The 27,555-nt window shown below is 38.8% G+C and overlaps 1 protein-coding gene across 1 annotated transcript in view; it reads right to left on the minus strand.

The window, feature by feature from the left end:
* Positions 1-27,555, minus strand: part of psmb7 (proteasome 20S subunit beta 7) — a 61,330-nt gene that overhangs the window by 18,849 nt on the left and 14,926 nt on the right. Inside the window, exon 6 of the mRNA XM_048559194.2 lies at positions 9,591-9,649. Coding sequence (XP_048415151.1) covers positions 9,591-9,649 — 59 coding nt within the window. The remainder of the gene's footprint in view (positions 1-9,590; positions 9,650-27,555) is intronic.

Here is a 27,555-nt window from a genome sequence, read left to right on the forward strand (position 1 = left end):
TTCTTAATTATACATCTAACTCTAAAATTAATCCATTTGATTAAATTCAAGAGTTTAAACAACATGAAGGGACAGTTAAAAGGTCTCTTTGAGCTCTGTCTTGTACTAAGTAAATTTCAGCACCTGGTTAGTTTCAGATTGCACAAATTAACACAGTGCAATTACTGACAGCTAAGTACTTAGTCATTGTAGGGATTTAGATTCTGAGACCAGAAATCAGCACTGTAGTTCTATTCAAGTGATTGTCAAGAGTTTGATAAATTCAAAGAAAAATTTCAAATATATTCCAGTAAGTTCAAACGCATAACAGTAAAACCATCCAGAAATCTTTAAGTTATTGATATTATCATTGAGACCGTAATGGTTAATGCTGTGGATCAAGAAGATCAGAGCTGTGTAATCATGAGCATACAAATTCATGCATTGCAGTACGTGAAGTATATATAGTTATTAAACTGTGGTCAGTTATTTAATCTTTTCAAGACTGAACTGGCTCATTGCGTAGTCAAATGTGCTCTTCTCGTGGGGTCACTAGATGTAGTCCACATGAGGAAGCCCGCCTGACTTTCATTTTGTTCTCTTTCACTCCCACAATAAGATTTTAAGAACACTGCATCTCCTCCCCAACAACTGAAGCAGGAAGTCACACCACTGATGTCATTATTGTGCAGCTGCATCAGACTGGAATTTGGTGCCTTTAATATGACTCTTGTGCACCTACTGGCGCTACTGTCCCTCACCACTCTGTTTTCTACTTTACTCACAGCTCTTGCTCACAGCCCTACTCACTGCTTTTCTCATGGAAGACCGTTTGTGAAAACTCCTCCGAGTCAATGGTTTTGCAATCAACGTCAGAGGCACTAGGCTGCCACACTACATAAAATTAAGTATTAACTCAGTGTAACATGAAACTGCTTATGTATGACAGTCTCTTGCATCTAAATGCTAAAACTTACTGGTACAAGCATTGGAAAATTGGGTTGTGCAAGCCACCACGCAAATCTTGGCAGAAATGTTCCACGCATTGTGACAGTGTGGTAGTTCGTCCAAATGTAGCTGTAGTTGCAAACACAACCTTTTTAAACATAAATTAAGGAGCCATTTAAAAGGAGCAGATTCAGAGCTCTTAAACTTGATTGGAACTGGATTCATAGAAAAATGCTTTTTTTTTGAGACATAGCTGCCTCTGTTTAAATCACTCCTGGCTAATTCATGAGATATTCGATCATCCCAGCCACTCAAAATTAGAACTCTCTGATTTCAAAGAATTATAAACTGAGGTGGCTCAGCATTTACTGTAAGGACAGGAATCTGAGAAGTACAGAAGGTGACAGACAAGAATACTGATGTTATTCCATTTCACAGCAACAGCTGTCAAAGTGAGAAAATGAAATGAAATAAGAGAAAGGATTTCAAAGAAGTCAGAAACTACAATGAAGTTAACTTAAAAATATATTATCATCTTGGTGTACAGAACTGAAAATCTAAAATGAAGTGGAGAAATATATGTTTCATTTTCGTTCTTCATTATGCAAGTAAAATCAAAAGGTAAGAAGCAGAGGCATGGGTCAGTTTGATGGAGGATAATAAAGTAAGCATTCATTCCTACCCCATTTGTGTCCTCATATTCAATTAATTTTACTACTACAACAGAAAATATTGTAACTCCATCCAACTACAACAGCAATATGCACATTATAGTTCATTAAAGTACTGTATTATAAGTTCTTTATAAGTTGAACTGCTTTAGTTGTTTGAGCTAGATCCATACCTGCCCAAATGACAAATTAATATTGTTCTATAGTAGTTGTTTGGTGCTTGGCATCACGGTTCTGAAGCCTATGGGCCCATCAGGGCTCAAACTGCTCAGATCTTCAGCAATCCATAAGTGTCCCTCTAGGGGCCAGTACTTGCATCAGTATAAAATATGATACCATAAATCAGGTCGCAGAAGTGACACTTGTGCACGTCACCATCCATCTCACCACTCATCTCTGAAGGGTCATGGGTAGAGCTTATCTCTCAGCATTGCAACAAGGGACCAGACAATCAAGTTACTGGCATTGACAAAGCATTTGCTGCTTACATCAGAAGACTACAACGCAGAGCCTGCGAAGAAAACAGCTCCTTCTAGTATGATATTGCCTCGGGCACTGGCAGAACTGGCAGTGGCACATCTTCAAAAGGCAGTGAGCCCACGTGCAAGCAATCCACACAAACTGAGTAAGCCTTCAGTTTCTATTCTTCACACTGGAGTATCTTCAAAGCATAGAAATATGACTGTAGGGCTCAACAGCTGCCATCACAAATCTGATATGGCTCCAGTTTTGAGTACTGCTCAAGTTTCATGCAAAAGAATATTTCAAGTTGCCATTATTGCCTGTCATAGATTTATAAATATTGCTCAGCGTCTGCCATGGTGAGCTACTCAAGGGACTTTACTGCATGACACCACAAGAGAAAAACTAGCCTATTTGCTCATTTCTAAAAAGTATCACTTTAATTTTGCCTACATTTTATTCATTCACTGATTACATCTGACAAAGAATTATATTTAGTGCTCAGGTTTTTTTTTATTTCCAATGGATTTCAATTGTTGAAACAATTATACTGATTTCATTGCTTTTCAAATGCATATTCACAAATCCAAATCAAGGGTTTCAGGGCATTTGCTTTTGCATTGTAGCCCTGGGAAATGTTGTTATATACAAATCCTTCAGCTACTCTGGTCCTGCAAAGGCACTTGACAGTTTGAATGAAGGACAATTTGCATATGGCACATGTAAAACTGAGAGAAAATACTGAAAAGGGCAATACTTATTTTGTTCTCTCCTTTACACATCCACAACCATAAAGACATAAAAATACTCCACTTTAACACCAAATGTGTCATTTTTCAAGTTGCCTTGTTCTTTTTTTCCATTTAAGAATGCTGACCTCTCAAATACAGCATGTAAAGTGATCAATTTTATCAATTCCTACCCCATGGCTGGTTGGTCATTGAGCAGGTTTCTCTCTGTTCAACAGAGCAAAAAAAAAGAGAAATTATAATAACTTAGCCAGCCACAAATAACTTGAGAATCAAATAAAAGGCGCCCCAGTAGTTCAGTGTATTTGTGCACTGCCCAAGTAGACCTGAGACCAGAACACAGCGATCAGAAAGGTCACCACTCTGTTCTGATAGGAACACAACTGAGCACAATGCTCCAAACAGAAGAAGAACAGGGAAGGAAAATCAGTCCAACATTTCAAATGCAGAGGTGTATTCAGATATGTAGTTGAGCTATATCCTAAAGTTTGAATTGCATGCTAGCTTTCACCAAGTGTTCACATTAAGGCGAGAAGAACTGAAAGGAAAAAGGAAAAGTTAAAAGAAAATAGATGGATACAAAAACTTAAATTTATTGCTTCATAGATATGTACCAACAGTTGGCACAAATTGATTCATACTAGAAAGCAGAAAACAGGACTTGGAAGAACAGTCATTTCACCACTGAGAAATGCTTAAATCCTTTTGTGTCACTAGAGGTCAACATTGTAGTTCACACTAAAAAGCACTTACAGTTGAAAGGAACAGGTTACTTAATTGACAAAGTAACATTAAAATCATAAGACTGAAATGCAAAAGCCTTTGCACAATGCTCTGTCCAAACGGGATTAAGGCAAGGGATAAAGGAGAGAGACAGAGAGAACAAGACAACACGAGTGTGCATAAAAATCACGAAATTTTGGCTTTGGCAAGAATGGGAAAACAGCCCTTTCACTTATTTACCCAGCCAATAATTATGTACAGAAATTTTTGCACTCAGTTCCTGATTATTTTTATTCTACAGATAGGTAGTACTTAAAACAAATAAATGGGCAGTGTTCTTTAAAACTATTTATTAGTAAAACTTCCTAGTCAGGGACTAGTTAAACAGCTGGGAGATGATACTGTAATAGTATGTCATTGGTTAGTAATCATGACGCCTGGGCTAATGCTCTGGGGACATGGGTTCAAATCCCAACAGAGCACTAGCAGAATTTAAATTCGGTTAATAATAAATATGCAGCAAAAAGCTAGCCTCAGTTATTCTGAAAACTATCATCGATTGTTGTTAAAAACTAGTCTGGGTCACCAATCGTTGAATTCCTACAGTGTTGTTCTTTAAAGAAGGAAATCAGCCATCCTTACCTGGTCTGGCTTGATGCAATATTCCTCAGTGACGGAGGAAATGCCTAGCCTCAGCTTGCTATCAGTCCACACAGCACAACAATAAACACAAACCGAGTAGGGTTCTGTCTCCAACCTTTAACCGCCCACTATGTGGTGCTGTATCTGCAATGCTTGTACACTGATGTTCTTCAGGGAAAAAATGTGAAGCCCTCACCTGCTCTGGCTTACACATGATTTCATACCCCCAGTGATGTAGTTGATTCTCAACTGCCACTCTAGCAAGCCACTCTGTTGCATTGGACCCTTCATTAAAGTCAAATGGACCATAGCAGTTCAGGAAATTTGCTCTCCATCACCTTCTTATGCAATTAGGAACCGGCAATAGAACTTGGTCTTGCTAGCACCATGTACACCTCAAGAACAAAGATATGTTAAAAGATATTTTCTTTTGTGGTGACCATTTATTAAGAATATCTGCAAGAAAAACATTGAAAGAAGTATCCTGCCCAAGTTACGAACTGTAGTCAAAACAGCTGCACTAGCACTTCAAGTGGAAAACATGTAGCTGTTATAAAATGTCCAAACTGTGACCACTGCTTGAAAAAAATTGGCTGATATTTTTATTCACTCACTGGGTGTGGCTAGCTGGGCCAGCAGTTATTGCCCATCCTCAGTTGCCCTCAAGAAGGTGCTGGTGAGCTGCCTTCTTGAACCACTGCAATCCATGCCATCCATCATTTTTTTTAAAAGTTCATTCATTAGAGGAAGTTGGCAATGGCTAGGCCAGCATTTATTTTCCATCCCTAATTGCCCAGAAGGTAGTTAAGAGTCAACCACATCGTTGTGGGTTTGGAGTCAAATAAGGATGGCAGTTTTGTTTCCTAAAGGACATTAGTGAATCAGATGTGTTCTTCTGACACTTGACAATAACGTACATTATACAGAAAATTCAGTTCAAGACCCTAATTTTGATGCCCCACTGCAATGTAACATATTAAATTATGAGAGATTTACCAATCTTATGGTCTTTATTAAAACTGTTCAACAGGGAGAGGCATAAAATGGGAAGTATTAATAACTTAAAGGTTAAGATTAATAAACAAACAGGACAGGCATCTAGAAAAGTCCATTTAGCCCACTCCTTCTAACAAACCACATTTTCACAAAAGGTACCTTTATGGATACTTACTCTCCTCAAAAGACAACATACATATTCTTCAAATCTCAATATATTTAAATAAGCACCAACTCTACATCCTGCAATATGTCGCCACCTCTCCCAAGTCAGTTTTGGTTGCATCCTTTCTCTCAGCTACATTACTTTCAAACTCTACTTCCACAAGACTTTCCATTTGATAAGACTGCTCCTATGAGACTTAGGAAAAATGAGTATGAATGAAATTGGAAGCAATCCATTGCTTTGGATGGGGAACTGTTTTGGATTAAAACATGGAATAGGTCAGTGCCAATTTGAGTACATCCCATTTAAAACAAGTCATAAATGCGATTGAAGGATTTGACAAGATGGACTGAAACTATAGGTGAATTTCAACTCTCAAAAAAGAAGAGGTAGGATATTAAGTGATAACACTCTGACCCCACACAGTAACACAGCAAGGATGGGGTCAAACATCAGCCCACTTGCAGGAGGTAAGTTGATCATTTGAACACTATGATGAGGCTGCGGCTTTAGAAACAATTTTAAGCTTTTCTGAAGAAGGGTCCAGGACTGAAACATCAGCCTTCCTGTTCCTCTGATGCTGTTTGGCCTGTTGTGTTCATCCAGCTCTACACCTTGCTACTTCTTTAAGCTTGGCGAACCACATTTCTCAAACCTCACAAAACCAGATGCTAGGTAGTGGTGAATACACCAGAAGGGAAATATCTTTCTACCTATCTGCAGAATTGAGTTAACCAGCATTTTTTACTCCCAGTAATCTGACAACTCTAATCCTTTTATCTCCCCATCATTCCTCTTCAACATGTCCAACTTCCTGTCAGCTAAAAAATCCAACACCACAACTTGCCCCTTTGTCTCACCAAACCTGATGTTCTGGACAGTAGGAACTGCAGACGCTGGAGAATCTGAGATACCAAGGTGTAGAGGTGAATGAACACGGCAGGCCAAGCAGCATCAGAGGAGCAGGAAGACTGATATTTCTGAAGAAGGGTCTGGGCCCGAAACGTCAGCCTTCCTGCTCCTCTGATGCTGCTTGGCCTGCTGTGCTCATTCAGCTCTACACTTTGATAAACCTGATGTTCTCTCAGCTTTATATCCTATCTTCCCCTGATCTGTGGTTCCAATTTGTGACTTCCATTCTCGCTGTCCCTCTCCATATTGCTAAAGAAATAAGTTGAAATCCTATTTCCTTTAGTGGGATGTACACAGAAAGAGAATTGAGACGAGATAGTTCAGAAGTAATATCACAAAGAACTTCCTCTTTCAAAAAGTTGTGGAAATCAGGAATGTCACAAACCCCCCACTATCCATCCCAGATAATAATGATGCACGTGAATAAAGATAAATATTTATGAATGACGTTTAATTTTGAAAATAAAAACCACATGCCAACTTTTCATTATTAATTCTTATGTTAGTGACAAGCTTGTTGACTGTGTTGCTGTTTGACCAGGAGGCGCTTTACAGGCCATTCCTGGATCCAGCATTATCAGCTGACATTGGATTCCATTAACGAAAATGATTCACTAACCATGAAATCAAATGTGATTTTCTTACATGCCACTGGCACACTGGATTCCAATTACACTCACGTGGAAAAATGCAGAGGGAGATTACAGAGAAGTGGTGCAGTTCTGGTACTGATATTGGGAACGGCACACTGTTGACAAAATTTTAGCGAGAGATTCACCTCTCTGTCCACCTCCTCGTCTTTGCAGTAATAGTACAAACAAAAGGCATTTAACACGTTCCTTGCAGTATGTCTGCACATGGGGTGCAGAGGGGCCTAGGCCAAAGGTCTGGAGGCTTAGTAGAGCTCAGGAATGTCTGAGGAATCAGGTATGTTGGACATCATAAATAAGTGAAAAGACAATTTGCTCTTCGATCCAGCACCAACTTTCCTTTAATTGTTGAATTTTCAGAGCTTCTGGAAACTGGCTGAGTGGAGTTAAATTTGAAGTTATAGAAAAATGGATGACACACCCTTTCTTCTGAGAGTGGATTGGTTGCAATACGTCACGCTGTCCCAACCTATCTAATCACCACTATCTCTTAAAACTAGAAGGGACAGGTTTGGAGTGGGGTAGGGGTCAGTATTCTTATTTTTAATAAGAACCTCCCATCCAACCTAAACTGACACATATTTGGTGCGAAAACTCCCCTACAATGGCTCCTTCTTTGCTGTACTGTAGTACGATATAGAATATTTAATTTTCTTTAATTTTAAAAATGTCTCCAACTCACTGGGTAAAGAGAAAAGCTACTCTAATGAATGCGAAGCTGGTACAACATTATGAACTTCTCATGCTAAAATTTTCTGCTTTCTGCATGCGAAATGAAATATGCTGACTCAAACTCATCAACTGCTTTCTTCTGTTCTCAGAAATGCTAGCATAGTTTTATTACAGTAGTGGTCTCTCATTCGACATGCACACTAGTCCACTGTTCAAAAACGAAAATGCACCTTGGAAATTAATGTCTTTAAACACTGACACTTGGGTCAACAGTCATAGTCATGCTGGCAGAAACTTTCAAAGACTTTTAACGTGGCTATTTTTTTTCCACGCTAGAAATATCCATCACTTCAGGATGTGATCTAGTTTGGTAACCCGGCCTGTTAACAGATGGAAATGTTAAAGAATTTTTGCTGAGATAGCAGGATTTGGAGGATTACTTTCCTCAACTCAGATCTACAAACTTGCTATTATTTGGGTAAGCAGAAGATGTGAAGTATTTTTTAAAAACAAACTTAAAAGGTACATATGCTGAGATCGGGTCGGAAACTGTAGACCTTTTTTTAAAATCAAGAGTTTATGCAAGATCAATCTACACATTCTCCTCCCTCGTAAGTGTGGCTACAATTACTTTGGTTAATGAAAAAATTCATATTCTTTCGGACATTCATGTTCAGCAATGAATCAACAAATAATTTTCAAATTTGATTAATTCTCATTAATATTATGCATCTTGCTGTCCTTTACCATGATTCCTTCTTTCCTTTGGTATGAAAGTTCAGTGAACTTTGCTGTCCTCTAGCCAGACTCACTTCCCCAATCATAGTTACCCATTTCGGTTCTTCGAAAGAGTGCAATCCACTTTCAGGCCTTATCTGTTTGTTGACACAAACTTTAGGGGCTACCTATTGTTTCTTCTTTCTTTCTTCTACTCAATTTAAAGAAAAGGAGGACAAAACTCTTTCATCAAACTCTATTAGGGATCAACACAATATTAGGGACCATTTATGCAACTATTTTGTAAGTTTACTACTTTATAGGTGAAAAACATTTTCTCCATTCGCAAATGAGATGTGCCAAATTTATAATTATAACTCTGATCTGAAATCAAACTTAAATAGTTTTTTTTTCCTGATATGGACCATGTTTGTCAACGTTTTTGAAGGCGCACTCCATCTCTATCTTATTTTCTTGATTAAATATAATTCTTCCATAATCTAATATATATTAAGAATTTGCAAAAAATCCTGTTACTTTCAGAACTTTATTAGTTATTGTATCATTCCTTGAAGTATTCTAATTTGACTATTCCTTGCTAAACTTTTCAATAAATTTAACATTTATCAAAATTTATATTTTTAAAGTTTCATACTTTATTCAAATCCAGAATTTCTCCATTACATAAACTTTACTCTTGGGAGTCTAACTTTCAAAATGCACTTTTTGGTTTTACCAGCATCAAACCTAAAAATAATCACAATGCACATTAGACTTGAAACAATTTTTGTTAGTCATTTCTTCTGATAAGGGGTAGGGATAAGAGAGTAAAAAGTAAATCTAGTGTGGTATCAACGTTCATATGTAATGGCATTAAAGCCAAACTAATTGGTCTCTTTCAGAAATAAACATAGAACTACAGAGAAACTCAGCAGGTCTTGCACTATCTGAATGACAGAAACAGAGTTGATGTTTCATTTCTAAAGAAGGGTCTTACCAATCTTAAAATATTTACCCCAATTTTCTCTTCACAGATGCTACCAGACCTATTGAGTTTCTCCAGCATGTTTTCTGGTTGTTTCAGATTTTCAACATCTGCAACATTCTGCCTTTATACAAGTGGTCTCCTCCTTCAGCTGCTATTAAAGTCTGGTTTTCTAACCCGTACAGACATTCACTCTTTTGGGAAACAAAATTTGAAGTATGAAAATTATGATTTGGATTTTTCTTTCTTTTCATATTATGAAAGAGAAAACAGGATTACCTGCACATCAGTTATTGTTTACAATGACCACATTCTCACCTCCATATCTTGCTTGTAGCGATCTTCAAATACTGCCATTGCAGCCAAAGATCCAGAACCTGTTAAAGGGTTAAAAATAAAATATTTGTAAAGCTTAACACAGAACACATTATTAGTTATAAATGCAAGTACTGTAGTTAATATTGCATTGTTAAAGATCATTGGTACACAGGTTGGATGAATTGAAGGCAGATAACACAACTTGTCTTCCCTCCCTCGGCTCCCTGCTAAATAATAATGCAACCTCAAATTTTTGTATCTACATTTTGCCAAATTCTTTGGGAAATTGACTTTCAAATCAAATTAATTCCAGTTCTTCTAACTACTGTCCAGTCAGTTGGAGAAGCAAGTCTGTTGTGTTGGCTACCATACATTGCCTTGAAAATAAAATCATTCCGAAGGCTAGTGGGAATGCACCTCTCTGATAACACACTAGCCCTTTCAGGCATAAAATCTAGGTACAGTATTGGAAGAATGTGTGTGTTTAGAAGATTATTGAGAACAAAGCAAAGCATAGGAACATTTTATCAATGGTTCAATTCTATAAAATTATTCAGGAGCAAACAGAACATTTCAAGAAAGAAAGCCAAGGCCAGGATTAAGATAGTTCTGATGCTGGACTAGAATGACTAAAAGAATGACTTTCAATCAAACTATTTAAATCTCCAAGTCAGAACATTACTGATTTAGACCTGTCTCAGAAATTGGTCACATAATCTAGACTACTATATCAATGCAATACTTAAAGATGCTGCATTAGTCCAGGTATCTTTTGAATGAGTAGGCAAACAGTGTTCTTTCACCCATTCAGATGTATGTAAAGATTCCACATTCAGTGAAACAGGCCAACATTCCTCCTCGACTATCATGTCCAATACAGTTATATCTCATCATCCTTCTCATGTTTTGCTTGTATGAGCATAGTGTGTTGAAGGTCATGGCCACATTTGCCACTGTAACAACGATTACACTTACAGCAACTGAAAGGTTGAGAAGTGCTTTGGAACAGCTGAGGACATGACAAGGCATTATACAGATAGAAGTTTTTTGATTTTTGTGTTAAAATTGATATACAATACAACCTCTCATTTCTTTTCTTATCAGGCAACCCATTCACACAGTTAGTGACCAGTCATTACGGAAGTAATCTGAATTAGGCCTTTTGTACGTGAGGATGCATCTCACAAAAAAAACCACGATTGTAAAGTCAATGTACGTGGCCATCTCGCAACATCATGTTTGATCGAACTGTGGAAAAAAATATACTGTGCCTGTATGTCCAAGCCAGGCTATACACTTATTCCCTTCAGAGTACCTGTCTCAATCATTATTTACACTAAGCAAACTCTGGATTGCAAGTTTGTTAACAATTTATATTTATCTATCATCTTCAGCATAAACGCTTGTGTATACGAGAAATGGGACTTGCTAGAAGTTAAGGCACAAGCAGAACTTCGGCTGGCTTTCAATTTACAGAGAGTTGAACATGAAAGAGTTGACAGTGAAATAGACAAGTCTAGAAGTAATAAAAGCATGGGGTCAGCAAATTAGCCAGAAAGGGTGATGTTAAGTGATGATGCTGAGGTCACTGTCAAGAATAGTTCACTGGACAAATTGCATCCTGCTCTATTCATCTGTTGCACAGTATTTTATAAACCTGCATAGATTTTAAAATGCCCTTCTTAAAGATCTTTCACTGATATCTGTTGGATCGACATTTTATAAGCTAAACCATTGCCACCACCTAAGCACCCCCGCCCTTCCATTTGGGCTGCCATAGATAAGGAAAAGGTCATTAAACTCTTCAAATTGATTGCAACATTTTAAAATGGTACAAAAATAGGTTATTTGTCAATTTCAAAAGGTCAATGAATATCCAATGAGATGGGACAACAACTACATGTGGTATAATCTTACCCACATCTAATGCTTCCATACAACATCTATGTAACAGCTTCCATATTAGGCATTAGAAGCAATTCAGCATCATTTTGAAAATGAGAAATGTTAACAATTTGTGCCACACAGAGCAAAGCATGGGGCTTTAAAACACATCATTCCATCTGCTATATAGTTACTAAATGGTTTAGAAACTTCTATTTCTGCTGAAAAATGCATTTGGTGCCTATTTTTCAATCCAATTAAAATAACTTTTTGGCATTTATTACTGTTTTAAGTAACTCTACATACTACTTCTCATTTAGCAGGCCTGCACAAGGAACAACATTTCCCATTTAAAGTGATTTGTGAACACTAGCCGACCTCCACAATGGATTTGAATTGAAAAGAGGTAGCGATTAAAGGCTTTTGAATGAGATGTCCTGCTGACTTTATCAATTCTGGTGAATATGTAATGGCATAATACAACTTGACAGTTATAATGTTGAGAAAAAAATACTGACTTTCTCATCAGCAACATTTAAGCAGTCCGATTATAGATCAAATACAATGCCTAGAAGCACCAGATTTACAAGAAATAAATTGATCAGTCTGCTGAATAGTCATATTCAATCTGACAGATAACCCTTGGATAAAATATCTTTACATTCAGGACGATTAGAATGGAGCAATTTTCTGTGACAAAGTATATTGCTAGAAGCAGCAGGAAACCGAAAAGGGTATGTAATAAGCAACAACTACCTACTGGAGGTTTAAAGCATGTACCAAAACACAATTTTCTGGGCACATACCTAAAGGAATGCAATAAAAGGAAACAGGTATCAGCTTAGCTCAGTTGGCAAAAAATCTTACCCAAGTCAAAAAGTAACGAATTCAACCATGTTATGAATATGAACAAATGCTCTAGGTTTGAAATTCAGTAACATGTTTAAGGAAGTGCTGCATTGCCATCTTCCGGATGAGATATTAAATTCCTGCTTACCTAGGTAAACTCAGATGGTGACACTGCCAACATTCATACCTGAAATAGTACCACGAGGCAGAGATTATATCGTAATTTATGAATCTGCTTTGTGGACAATGGCTGCTGCATTTTCTTCTCTTAAAATGATGACTGTCTTTCTTAAAAGAAAGTGTTTACGAGTTATGACTAACTCTGAGATATCTTGAAAACGTGATAACACAGTGCATACATAATTCCTCCCCTCCTGGCAATACCTCAAGCTGATATTTGGTGTTCACCACTCTTTGGAAATAACCACTTAGAGCTGTGATACCTGATGATATTACCAAATGTATGTTACAGTCTGACTTGGGGCTAGTTTTTTCTTTAAAAGTAGTCAAAAGCTTGAAATCCGAGGTACTGACCAACAGAATAACCGCAAAAGATTTAATTTAGTTTCATAAAGTCTTTACTGTACAAACTCAAACTCAGAGATCTAATCTTGACACTCTTCACCACAGTCTACCCCAGCGATAGCCTGCTTTAGCATAATTCAAGGTCTTCACCAGGACTGCACTCCAGTACCTACTCTCAGGCACAATTCCGGCTCTTTTGCTGAGAGTTGCAGTCACCTGACAATTGTACAAATTCTTCACAGCAGTGTACCAAAACTGCCCAGATCATTTGATTCTAAACCTCCAGGGTAGATCACTACCTAGGGTAGTGATTCATAACTGACACTTATATCTTGGGTGAAGACATAAGCAAATCAATAGGCAACTGCAGATCCAATAATCCTCAATGGATCTTTTGAGGAATAACATAACAACAGGCTTATATTCCATCTAGACTTGGTTCATATTGGACATTGGTTTACAACAATGAACTACCCAGGTCAATACAAACCACAGATATTGGAAATCTTAAATAAAAGCAGCAAATGTTGGATGTATTTATGTCTGGCAGGATCTACAGATAGAGAAACAGAGGGTGAAATCTGAACATCGTGGGCAACGGCGGGTCATTGGTAAGATATGGTGAGAACGATCCTCAATGTTGGAAAAAAAATCCAATATTCCACTGGAAGCTTTAACAGTGAAACAAGAACCTTGCTAGTATGCAGCAACAGGCCTATTGCATGTATTAACTTCTCATCATTAACAATCTCACTTCATTTATATGCAGCTTGCTGTTTACCTGGGCTGTGGAGAGAAACTATACAATATCAATTTCCAACATAACACTGAGTGGATACCTGGTGGTTCCAGCTCACAACTTGCTCCTCCAGATTTCTGGCTTGGACAGCATCTCCCAACACCTCAATGATCCTTGGGTAGTGGCTACTAGCATTCTTTGCTAAAGACAGCAATGTTGGACATGCACCAGCCTCACCCATCACAATGGCACATCTCTGACTCACTTAAAATACAGATCATCACTTCAATATCACACCTTGAAACTCACCAATTTTCATTTAAATGATGCTGCCAGACCACTTTGCATACAGACATAGGACCCATTCACGCATCGAACAACTGCTTCTCAGAGCTCTCTGATGAAGGGTCTAGGTCCAAAACATCAGCTTTTGCGCTCCTGAGATGCTGCTTGGCCTGCTGTGTTCATCCAGCTCCACACTTTGTTATCTTGCTTCTCAGAGCACTTGGCTTGACTTCTTAGTGTTTATTCACACTGCATCAACCTGAAAGCTCACAGCATCTCCAACTTGCATTGCCCGGCAGCACAGATATAAAGTCAGGCAGCTGGTCATGGCTGCCAGCAGTGATCAGTTAAGGATGTGGCCATGTAGATATATAGTCAGTGTCACAACTGCAATGTGTGCCAGCCGCAAACACACAGTGCTTTCAACCAAATCATCATATCTCAAAGTCTAATGGCGTTTTCCTCAATTAAGTCAAGTGGGTCAGTTGTCAGTCAAGGACATCATCCAATCTCAGTTCAAGGTCTTGGGCATTCAGAGTCAGGGGGTCTGCGTTATTACAGTTCACGGAGTGAGCCACAGTCCATCTTGCAGATCCAGTGAAACCAGTCCATGGATTAGCAGTCATGAAGTTGCAGAAATCAAAAGGCTGGTCACTCAAGTCAGAACTGTGGTCCCAATTTAGTTGGGGTGGGGAAGGGCTCTGTTCAGTCCTGGAGGTCTGTTCACTAAAAGTCAAGGGGATTTAAAGGGACTACTGCTGCAGTAGGCAGGTTGGCGAAGTCAATTAGGGATATCACAGGTAGCATTTTGGATTGGGAGGGTTGATCTAGAGCCTGCAAGCCTCTTTGCAAAATGCTGTGTCACCCACGATCGCCTCAATTGGAAATTCACAATGGAACGAAAAAATGGCTGCCACTGCGCCCAGAGTGGAGTGAATTTTTTTTAACACTCGTGAGAAAGTGGACTCTATTTGTGAGTGATGTGAAGTCCTTCAAAGGGCAACTGTATTAACCTGGCATCGACACAGTATAGTTTTAAGACATCTACAATCATAGAATCCTGCATGAAATGCCAGCAGTGGCTAACTATATCAAATTCAAATCCTGGCAACAGGCAATCTTGACCACATCGCTGATCTATACAATTGACCAATGAACAGAATGATCTCTGTGAAGAAGAAATAATCACAGACAACCTTAAAAGTATCACTTGGCAACCATAATTCACAAAACAATCCCAAGTTTCAACAGCTGCACAAGAGAGTGCAGCTGATTTCCTCTTGCTTTCTATTTGTAGTATTTGATATTCAATGCTCATCATCATTGTGGCCAAGGTACAAGAAAGGCACAATGAAATTGAGGAGAAACAAATGCTTCAGCAATCCCAGGGCGAGCAGGAACCACAATCAGCTGCTGAATGACCTCATCATCAAGAGGGTTGAAGGGACCTTTAGCTGCAGAGTGTGGTAGTGGTACGTGAGGCCCAGAATCCATGGTTCTCAATGCCATTTCCGCTCCAGACTGAGGATGCCCCTACTCACCATCATAGAATTGCACTATGCCCTGGAGTAGAAGTTAAGAAGGGGAAGGTGGCATCCAGGTGACTGCTGTGCTAAATTTTTATGCTACCGTCTAAGGATCTATGTGCAGTCTCTCAATTCTCAATGCATGACTGTATGACATCTATTATTAAGAAAACTTGTACATCATACTTCAGCTAATTTCTCCATAACAATGTCAGTGCTGAAGTCAGGCAGCTGGATTCAACTACCTATATTCTAGATGACTTCTGAATGTAGTGCCCTACACCTGGAGAACACACATGTCGAGGGTGCCATTTCTAGTGACAGACTTTATAAAAAGATTCCAGGATCCTTCGTGATCATCAGTAGCACATCTTAGAGATCTGCTTCACGAACTCTGGAAGCTGTCCATGCCTTTGATAACTTTCTGCTTCAAGGGCCAGGTGTCTTACAAAGATTGCTATCTGGGAGACAAGGGCTACCCTCTGCAACCATGGTTGATGACTCTGTTAAACAATACCCTGCCTGATACACTGCAGCTCATTCTTCCAACATGATACTTGTGCAGCAGACAATGGGGCTCCTGAAAGTGAGGTTTTGATGCTTAGATCAGTCTGTGGGAGGCAGCATGTGCCATGCAATCTTAGCATGCTGCGCATAACTAGGGCATGCAGACAGGGATTTTGATGGATGCTGAAGAGTTCATACAGCAGCAGCAATCTTTCAAGGCAGATGATTAGGTCATAGAATGTTCCTCCTCTTCATTTACCACAAGAGTACTGGGTGCAACAAGCCAGACAGAACTAAATTGATACTGGTTTCCAACGAATGAGAGTTGCGTAAAGTAATCTTTCATTATCTGTAAATTTGCTCTTCATTGAAAAACAAACATCACATTTATTCCAAGGAGGAAATGGAGACTTCTCATTTGTTGCTTCTTTGCTCTGTTTTCCAATAAAAATTAGCATTAACAATTATGTGAAGGCTTTCCAACAATGTGATGCCCCCACACACTGAGCTACGAACGAGTGTTACACAATGTTGGGCATTCAGGAAAATACAGCACTCCTTCAGACAGGACTCTAGCATGGTACAGCACTAAGGTCAGGTAACTTGCAGAGCTTCATTCTTATAGTTGTAGCTATTACGACAGTTGATCAGTCAAGTGATGCACTGTGTTTAGAAATATAAGATTCTATTTCAAATCAAGTATCATCCGTGCCCACCTACATGCCCCCAGAAAGCTTTTTTTAAATGAAACAGTTGGAAGAAGGGTCTAGGCCCAAAACGTCAGCTTTCCTGCTCCTCTGATACTGCTTGGTCTGCTGTATTCATCCAGCTCTACACCTTGTTATCTAAGACTTAATAAAATTTCCCTTCCACTGTGAATGTTATTCCTAGCTGGCAACTTCTGACATGGTACACAAATATGACGCTTGTAGCACAATACCCAAAAAGGTCCCAGCAGTGCCACTAGCGAGCACACGTGTCATGCGTGCATGACACAACAGGTCACGGTACATACATTTTGAGGTGAGCAGAGAATTGTACACTACTAGAAGCTCTCCGTGGAACTCTCCTAAATTGATACTTTTCCAACTTTTGTTAATTTTCAATAATTGATACATTTGCAGTAAATTTCAATTTTGGCAAAATTCAGCGCTTTCACCAGACTATTTAAAAAGGAATGAGAGATTTTCCTATGACAAACAACTTTGCCAAAAGTAGAATATCTACTCAATCTCAACTGCTGTTTGTGATGCCTTGATATGCACCAATGGATTGCTATTTTTACTTACATAACATTAACAGCACTTCAGACATTCTGAAACGATGTTTAACACTGTTTGTTATACAGATGCAAATTCCGGATCAGCAACATATTATTGCATTTCCTATTATATATGTTCCACATGTATATATTAATAAAGAAGCTCCTGAATCATAGTAAAGAGGCAAAATGTTGATTATTTACAAGTATTCCACCCTCCAGCCTCCCACTTTTCTTCCACAGTTTTGGGAAAACACAGTGCACACACAGTTTAATACAGCCTTACTAAATTACAATACACAAGTCAAGGTACCAATTTCTAACATCTAGCAACAACTGCATGGAAATATTGTCATCCTGAAAACATTGCAGTTTACAGTATTAAAAAGAAAGAAGTTTCTATTTTAGAAAATTACAAAACAGAATTTCAGTTTTGGAAAGACTAACTTCCTATAATAAACTAACATCCTTTCCTAAAGATAGTCAGTAACAAATTTGTTAACTGCATAATGTATATTCTATAATTACAATTTAAATTTGATTGCAATTTATTAAGAGTAAAATATTTATATCTATTATTTTTGGAACAATAGTGTAAAACTGTCAGAAGTGTTTAGTAACTTAAAATTGCTATCTATTAAAAAGGCAATTTTACGGTAACGGTTGACAAAAGACAAAAAAAAATTTAACTTTTGGCAAAATTCTCATTTTCTCACTCCCTCCTCCCAAATTACACCAGCTTGGCCACCCGGAAACTCCGACCAATTTGGTAAAGTTCATCTCTTTGCAAGCATTTAGCTTTAAACACAAGTAGAAAACAAGAAATACACGGAATAAAGTAATGAGACTGGTGTCAATCAACTTTTATGTGAACATACTGAAGGACACAACTACATCTAAGAGTATTAAAGAAATTATTGCTGCATCTGAATCTGACAAACTAAAAAGCAAAACTTAGGTTATAAATAATGATGTATAAAATTGAGTTTTAAGTTTAAAATATTTTGCTACTGTATACACTGGGGCGACGGTCGCTCTCATTTAAAAGTGGACTCCCAACTTTTGGACAAAAAAGTAATTCATGTATCTCATGTCTAAGGTAACCCTGGTTTTTGGCCAATCAATTCAAATTCTTATTTTCCAACCACTCATTACTGAAGTAAAACTCATCCTGGGATGAGCCTACCAACTGAGAAGCAGCTGCATTTATTGTATCTGTGTCAAATAGTAAAATTAATGCTTGGCTCCTTTGCACAAGTCTCTGACTTTGTAACTCTGCAATTAGCTGACATACCACTGCACAGTAGTGAGACAAGAGGACAGCGTAGGTTTGAACCCTTGAAAATTTTATTTGTACACAAGTCAACCCCTTTTGGCTAAAAGCTTGGTATCAGATATTCAATTTTTACATTAACTTAGATTTTCCTGAATGTAAGGGGCAGAGAAGCTTTTTAAAATCTTAATTTGTGATCTACAAAGGATGTCAACAGATTACTATTAAATCAGATAACACTTCAAAGTGTCAATCTTATTAGTTCCATATAACAAATCAATTGGCAGAAACAAAAGCTTTATTTCTTTTCATAAGGAACTTTAGTTCAGTAGTATTATTTCCTCCATCTCTTCAATAACTAAATTTTATTGTATAAAATCATATGACAAGTTGTAGATGGTGATGCATTCGTCGAGCTGGGGGATTTGATAGCAGACCCCTTATTAAGTGACAAATTCAGTGCTGTGGAGCCTCCCGTATAGCGCTGTTGTCTTGTGCCGGTTCGAACTTGTGGGGTCTGGGTTTTGCTGCTTCTGGTAGGTGTCAGCTCTGGAGGTGCATTGCGATGGTCAGTATATCAGGTCTAATTTAATGTATTTGTTGATGGAGTCTGTGGACGCATGCCAAGCCTCCAAGAATTCCCTGGCTGACCTCTGTTTGACTTGTCCAATGAGAGTAGTCTTGTCCCAGATGAAACTTGGTTTTTCTCATCTGTGAGTATTGAAACCAAGGACATCTGGTCGTGTTGTTTAGTCACTAGCTGGTGTTCCTGGATGTGGTTTACTAGTTTAAAAAAAAATGAAAACGCTGCGGATGCTGTAAACTAGGAAACACACTCCATTACAAACTCACTGAATCCCACAGATACCTGGACTATACATCCTCATACACCAATTCCAGTAAAACTCCATCCCATTCTCTCAGTTCCTCTGTCTCCTTCATATATGTTTAGATAAGGCCAACTTCGACAAGGGAGCATGTCCACCTTCTTCCTCAACTGAGGATTCCCCAGCTGCGTGGTCAATGGGCCCTCAACTGGGTCCAACCCATCTCCCACACACCCGCCCTCCCCCCTTCTCTCCCTCCAGCAACAGCGATGGGGGTCCCCTTGTCTTTATGTATCATCCCACCAGCATCCACTTCCAGAAGATCATCAGACACCATTTCCGCCACCTCCAGCAAGATGCCACTGACAGGCACATATTTCCCTCCCCTCCCCCGTCTGCCTTCCACAGGGACTGTTCCCTCTGGGACACCCTGGTCCACACTTCCTTCACCCCCAACACCTCCCCCATACAGCCCTACGGCACCTTCCCCTGTAACCGGCGAAGGTGCAACACCTGCCCATTTACCTCCTCCCTCCCAAGTAACCAAGGGCCCAAACATACCTTCCAGGTGAAGCAACACTTTACCTGCACTTCCCAGAATCTAGTCCACTGCATTCGCTGCTCACAGCGTGGTCTCCTCTACATTGGGGAAAACCAAGCGTAGACTAGGTGATTACTTCGCAGAACATCTACGTTCTGCTCGCAAAAAAAAGACTCTGAACTACCCATTACCTGCCACTTTAATGCACCTCCCTGTTCCCTGACCAACATGTGTTTCTAGCAATGCTCAACACAAGCTGAAAGAACACCTAACCCTAACCCATTTTCCATTTGGGGACCCTTCAGCCCTCCGAACTCAATATTGAGTTCAATAATTTTAGGGTCTAAACTCTCCCATGTCCCAGGCCCCTATCACACAGACTAGGCCCTGTTACCATTACACACTGTTATTAGTCACTAGTAGTCCCCATTAACAACTATTCACCTTCCCAACCTGATCATTATCAACTCTGTCCAACCAGTCCTCTCTCTCTCTTTAGGATCTACCCTACCATTTACTCCTTACTCCATCCCCCTCCCCACTTTTCTCTGCACGTAAACTGACGTTTTCCCAGCCACCATCGGTTCTGAGGAAGGGTCACCGGACCCGAAACATTAACTTTGTTCTTCCCTTCACAGATGCTGCCAGACTTGCTGAGCTTTTGCAGCATTTGCTAGTTGTCTGCCTACTGGAAGCAGCAAAAACCAGACCATATAAATTCAAACTGGCACAAGACTTCACAGGAGGCTCCACAAGACTGAAGATGTCATCTAGTGTGGGGACGTTGACTGCTATCAAACCTCCCAGCTTGGCGAACACACCAACATCTACAACTAGCACCCGAGCTACAAATCTTCACTCAAACCCTGAACATATGACAAGTTACTGGAATCTAACTTTTCCATCATGTGAAACTATGCATATACACACTGTCCTTTCTAACAATGAGCATTAATATACAGGTATTTGTTCAATAAATATCTACAACATTATCTCAGTAATAGAAAATGCGAGTGCAATAAAACCAAGTACGATGAACTTGTGCTCCTAATTCAAAGTGTGAGGGATAAAAGGAGGAAATAAATTAGTATCTGCAAGTTACTTTAAGTTAGAGGAACATTGCATAGCGAGTTTTGAGAAGATTTGTAGCTCAGATTGAGGTTCTGGGTGTGAGTTTGCTCGCTGAGCTGGAAGGTTCGTTTTCAGATGTTTCGTCACCATTCTAGGTAACTTCATCAGTGAGCCTCCTAAGTGCTGGTGTTATGTCCCGCTTTCTATTTATCTGGTTAGGTTTCCTTGGGTTAGTGATGTCATATCCTGCGTTGGCGATGTTATTTCCTGTTCGTTTTCTCAGGGGGTGGTAGATTGGCTCCAAATCAACGTGTTTATTGATGGAGTTCTGGTTGGAATGCCATGCTTCTCGGAATTCTCGTGCGTGTCTCTGTTTGGCTTGTCCTAGGATGGATGTGTTGTCCCAATCAAAGTGGTGTCCTTCCTCATCTGTATGTAAGGATACGAGTGATAGTGGGTCATGTCGTTTTGCGGCTAGTTGATGTTCATGTATCCTGGTGGCTAGCTTTCTGCCAGTTTGTCCAATGTAGTGTTTGTCACAGTTCTTGCAAGGTATTTTGTAGATGACGTTTTTTTATTCACATAACATTGCATCTAATTTGGCAAGCGATCTACCTTTCTTCCAGAGCTATATTCCACAGATAATCTTCTGAAAATAACTGATATTACACATAATGGTAGTCAGGGCTACTAAGGACCCACTGCACGAGCTAAGAAAAATCTACAAAACTGTGCACTGTGCAGCTATAGCCAGCAGCAAGGTTTGGTGGTGGTTTTCCGATATGACCATCCTATATTCCACGTGCTGTAACATGACTTTACTCAGTGTATACATTTACTACTCTCCATTTTGAATGAATCTGCCTTTGTTCAAAATGGGTTTGCGGTTCGAGGTTATATCAATGAGTGATGGAACAGTACTTAGAACATAGAGCAGAACAGGCCCTTTGGCCTACAATGTTGTGCCAACCTATTAAAAGTATTTGAAAATATTTTAAAGATACTTGGGGGAAAAAAAGTCCTTTTCTTCATTATGGCCCAATTAAGCAATTAAAATATGTTTTCTTTGGACCTGACTTTCTATAATTCCTCAGAAATCTGTTTTCCCTACTTTAAACAAATTGTGTTCTTTTTTTGCCAAGGGTCAACTGTTAATCCCAAAACCATTTTCTTCTTTACGCTTCTCTTCGTCTTTCTGCACCCTACAATATCAGCCAAGAAAGCAACCTACTTTCAAGCCTGCACTGTTGCAATTTTAAAACTCATTGTCAGGAGTGACACAATGGGGACTTGCAATAACACTTCCTCTTATATTCCTCTCCTGTGAGGAGCCTACGGACCTCCTAGCAATTTCACCTCAATTTTGTACAAACAGATACCGAGATCTCAGGTTCAAAATGAGAGAACTTCTACAACTCCTCTTCCACTCCATCATACAGTACATTGCTATCAAAAGCAACAAAATGGTAGTTTCCTCAAAAAGGTTGTGGCAAATGAGGGAAGAAATTGTGGGGCTCCTAACAGAGATATTTGTATCAGGTGCCTAAGAACTGATGGGGCACTAACGTAGTACCTTTAAGAAAGGCTGTAAGGAGAAGCCTGGGAACTAAAGACCTGTGAGTCTGATACTGCTGATGGGTAAGTCGTCAGTGGTAATTTTGAAAGATAGTATTTACATGCATCTGGAGAAGCAAAGGCTGATTAAAGATAGTCAGTATGGCTTTGTGCATGGGAAATCTTGTCTCTCAAACGTAAGTGAATTTTTTGAGGAACCAAAAAGATAGATGAAGGCAGAGTGGTAGATGTTACCTATGTGGGCTTTAGCAAAGCTTTTGACGAGGTTCCACATAGTAGACTAATTAGTAGAGTTAGATCACATGGGAGTCAGGGAGAGTTTACCAATTGGATACAAAATTGGCTTAATAGTACAAGATAGAGGGTGGTGAAGAGGGTTGTTTTTCTGATTAGAGGCCTGTGACTAGCCATGTTCCACAGGGATTTGTACTGGGTCCACTTTTGTTTGTCATTTACGTAAATGATTTGGATGGGGATTTAGGAGGCATGGTTATAAGGTTTGTGTAAGATACCAAAACTGGTGGTATAGTGGACAGTGAAGATGGTTATCTAAGATTACAGACAGATCCTAATCAAATGAGTCAATGAACTGAGGAGTGGCAGATGGAGTTTAATATGGATAAATGTAAGGTATTGTATTTTGGTAAAACAAACAGGGGCAGGACTAGTACAATGAATGGTAGGGCCCTGGGTAGTATTGCAGAACAGAGAGCTAGGGGCTCAGGAACATAGTTCTTTGAAATTTACATCTCATGTAGACAGGGTGGTTAAGAAGTCGTTTAGCACGCTTGCCTTCATTGCTCAGACCTTTGAGAATAGAAATTGGGAAGTCAGGTTGTATAGAACATTGGTAAGGCCTCTTCTGGAGTACTGTGTACAGTTCTAGTCATCCTACTATAGGAAGGATATTATTAAATTGGAGAAGGCTCAGAAAAGCTTTACTAGGATGTTGCTGGGAATGGAGCATCTGAGTCATTAAAATAGGCGGGAACATTTTCTACTGGAGCATAGGAGGTCGAGTGGTGGCCTTACACATGTTTATAAAATCATGAGGGACATAGCTAAACTCAACGGCAATGGTCCTCTCCCAAAGGTTGTGTGTTCAAAATCAGGGTGCACATTTTTACGGTGGGCAGTGAAAGAATTAAATAGGACATGAGGGGCAACTATTTTACGTGGAGAGTGGTTCGTATGTGGCATGAACTGCCAGAGGAAGTCATAGATGCAGGTACAGTTAGAACATTTAAAAGACATTTGGATAAATACATCAAAAAGAAAGGTTTGGAGGGATATGGGCTAAATGCACGCAAGTGGGATGAGTTTGGTTTGGGAACAGGGTTGGCATGGACTAGTTGGACCGAAGGGTCAATTTCCATGCTTTTTTACTCTATGGCTCTAAGTTCGGAAAGCTTAAGGAACATTTCAAGTTTGCTTTAAAATGAAATTTTACTGAATGCCTTATAGTCGACTTCAACAATTAAAGTACAAATATAGACACATACTGCTTTATTCTTTCTTCCTAAAGCCTAACAATGATGGGCATAAAATTAGTTTTGTAAAACATGGCAGCAAAGAAGATTTTTACTGTGATGGACGAACTTGGCATCAAAGTTACACTGGCTGTTGAAAATGGTGTAATGTTTGAACGAGTATGACAGAAGTGACATGCTTGATCAGTGACACAAGTTATGCTGCAAGCCAACATTCTGAAGTCTGACCTTTAAAGACCCTTGCATTTTGAATATTTAAGACATTTAGCTTTTTAAAATGTACAAGCTAGCCTCATAAGTAGACTTTCAAGATGACTTGAAGAATTTCTATTTTCTCTATACACCTGCAAGTTCATGTATTAAATTTAAACAGTAGCAGAAGGTCTTGGGGTTATGAGAGTCTCGCTGTTTGAAATGCTGTCACCTTTTCAAGAACATTATAATTAGTTCCTTTAAACAGGATTTCTCATTTTTCCTAAATGCCTTTTGTGGCATTCTCCTAACCCTGCAGTAATGCTACACAGCAGTCCATTTTAAGTACCGAAGGCCCCATTTGCCACTTCAGCCTGTTCCTTATTCTGAAGCCTGCCACAGTACAGGATCTGTGCAGCGGCGAAAGTACAACATTTAGGACCTTCTCATCCATCAGTGTCAGAATGGTGTGACAGAGTGCTTATTCACACTTACTCATTGTTATTCAATTTGCTGCTTGTTCTGTGTAAAAATTTGGTGCACTCCGCAGCCCCATCAATTGTGATCATTTTTCACCCAGGTTCCTGGCTGAGAGGCCTAGTCTCTAGGTGGTAATGCTTGCTCCGCAGGCCGACATTGCCAATGCACAAAAAGCTGATTTATGAATATGAAACAACTTCAGTGTCAGGGGAGTAAGTTTATCCACAAGAGATTGAAGAAGATCTCTACTTGCCTTCCTATAGCTGAACTGCTGATCGCCTGCAACACTTTAATTTTATGCAAACGCTCCACATTTCATTACAAGTGTCTGCCAAGAGCATCCCTGGACAAGCAGAGCAATCAAACTATCTTGCACCGTTTGCTGAAAACCAAATTTATCTTTTGTCAGCACAAACAGTTTAATTTGATGATTTCACTCCTGAGTAAGCAGAGCATTTTTAATCTTCTGAGAGGCTGGGGTCTCAATTTCTAATGCAGTTTTTTTTCCAATAGGGAAACTTTAAGAAAGGTATTACGTACAAGCCTACATAGTACAGCCACAGAAGGACTCAAAATAATAACTCAGACAATCCATGTTTCCAACAATCCAAAATGGAAAAATTAAAATGCATATTACTAACTTCAGTTATTTCGCTTTAAAGACGAACACTAAATAAAATGTTTCACAATATCTATTAAGTAGAACTGAGTGAGTTGCATATAATTCATTTTTGAGAACTATCATACAGAAAACCTTTCAACAGTGACACCACAAAGGCAGGTATCACCTACCTTGTGAAATACCAATGTAAAAGGTGTCAATATGTATTTACAGATCACGTTGAAACAGCAGGGTGTTTTGGGCATTTAAAGCAATAAACAAATAATTCAGACTAAACCAAATGAATTATCTTCCAAGTGAATTTGTTGTGCTCCGTAACTTTACAAAGACACCCAAAATGGATCATATTTAAGGCTGCTATTCGTTCTTTTACTTTTCCTGATCCTGACTATATCCGGGTGTAAAATTGCACAAAATTAGTCTGATAAGTAGCTGATTATTACAGGTTTAGACTATCAAAACTGCATTTGAATGTTCCAATGCCCTGTAATTTATATTACTGACTGCTTTCAACTAATAGTACCTTTAAATAAACAGGCCATTCAAACAGCAATAGCGAACTGGCTCAAAGCAACGACTACAGCAGCAGAGTTTAAAAAAATAAACTCCTTTATTAATTCTGAAATAAGTAGACTCTGGTAAGATGGTAGAAAAAGAAACATGCACATCTTTAACACAGAATAACATCCAAGTCACAGAGAAAAGCAAGGCAAGTGAACATGGATTCAAAAGGAGGAACGATTACAGGAGACGACAAAAAGCTCATACAAAGTGGTGTTTTTACTCAGATACGATAGGGAGAGAGTGTAAATCAGCAAGAGCGGGCATGCAGGATAATATGATCTTCATAAAATAGGATGTCTACAGAAATGTGTGGATGAGCAGAGGTTTACAAAGAGAGTTAAATGCTAATAACATTGTATTGGAGGGTTCACCAAATAATCTGTTTAATCCTCAACTGAAAAAGATATCAACTACACCAAAGTTAACATGTTTATTGTGTTAACCAACTACCTTTAAGGGACAGATTGCGCAATATTCAGGATGATTTCTTAATATTGACTGTACAAATTACCAGAATCATCTAACAATTAAAATTATCTGTTAAAAGATTGTTAGTTAAGAACTAAAATTACATAAGGAAAGTTTGAAAATAGAATTATCAGTTTAAGATACTCTTTCTGATGTTCATTCAACAATGTCACCCATATCCTCTCTAAAACACTGTCAGTCGAGGTCAGTTTTCCATTCCAGTAACAAATAAAAGGGAATTAAAAGAATAATTTTTCCCCATACCACATCCCTCTCACCAAAATGACAACAGCACTTCCACAAGTTTAATTCAAGAATATCAGCATCTCAAAATCAAAAACCCAATTTATTTCAAGATTTTTGCAAAGACAACAATTTTGAGAAATATACAATTGATTTCTAAGAGAAACTGAGCCGGTACAAGTTTTGAATATTAATGGAATGATCTTTATTGTTCTCTATTCTCTGAACAGAAAAATGTGAAGGTACTTGGCTGAAATTTTCTTTTAATGTTGTTGAACTGAATAAGCATAATAAATAGCCATATACAAGCAAATTGCTGGTTACTTTTTGCTATCTTAACATTTGTGCAATCAATTGATTTGGGAAAAGATCATAGTAAGGAACCGAGCTAAGTAATTATTTAATTTGATGGTGATTCTGAAGTTTTTGCCTGTCCTTTTGCTCCATTCACCACGCCATAGTCGTTATCAAGATTTTCAGCAGGGCCACAGCTCTGGCAACCTTATTGCATCAGGAATTTGTTTATGAAAGCATTATGGCTCTTAGGTTTGCACTTTTGCATATTGTGGAGCATGATTTTAAATCAATTGTAAACAACTAAAGAACCCAGTTTAGAAAAATCAAGTTGTGCAAGGTAATTTTTTAAAAAAATGTCACTTCTAAACTATAAACCATTTTTCATTAGCTCTAACAAGGACATTTAGTGCAGAAATGGAAGGAAACGTGGCATGAAGAATCAGGAACTGACTCAGTAACAGGACACAAAGGGTAGAAATAGAAGGCTGTTTGAGTGATTGGAGGCCAGTATATTACATGGATCAGTACTGGAACCCTTACTGTTTGTTATATACATAAATGATATAGATGAAATTGTAGTGGGGGGGAATATTAAGCAAATTTTCAGAAGGCACCAACGTGTGCAGTGAAGATAGTTGTTGAAAAGGGAAGATGATGGTTGTAGATTACAAGAAGATGCACATGGTTCGGTCAGCTGAGAAGACCAGTGGCTGATATTATTTAGCCCTGATAAGTCAGGTGAGGTG

Source organism: Stegostoma tigrinum, chromosome 29 (assembly GCF_030684315.1).
Source record: "Stegostoma tigrinum isolate sSteTig4 chromosome 29, sSteTig4.hap1, whole genome shotgun sequence".
Taxonomy (NCBI): domain Eukaryota; kingdom Metazoa; phylum Chordata; class Chondrichthyes; order Orectolobiformes; family Stegostomatidae; genus Stegostoma; species Stegostoma tigrinum.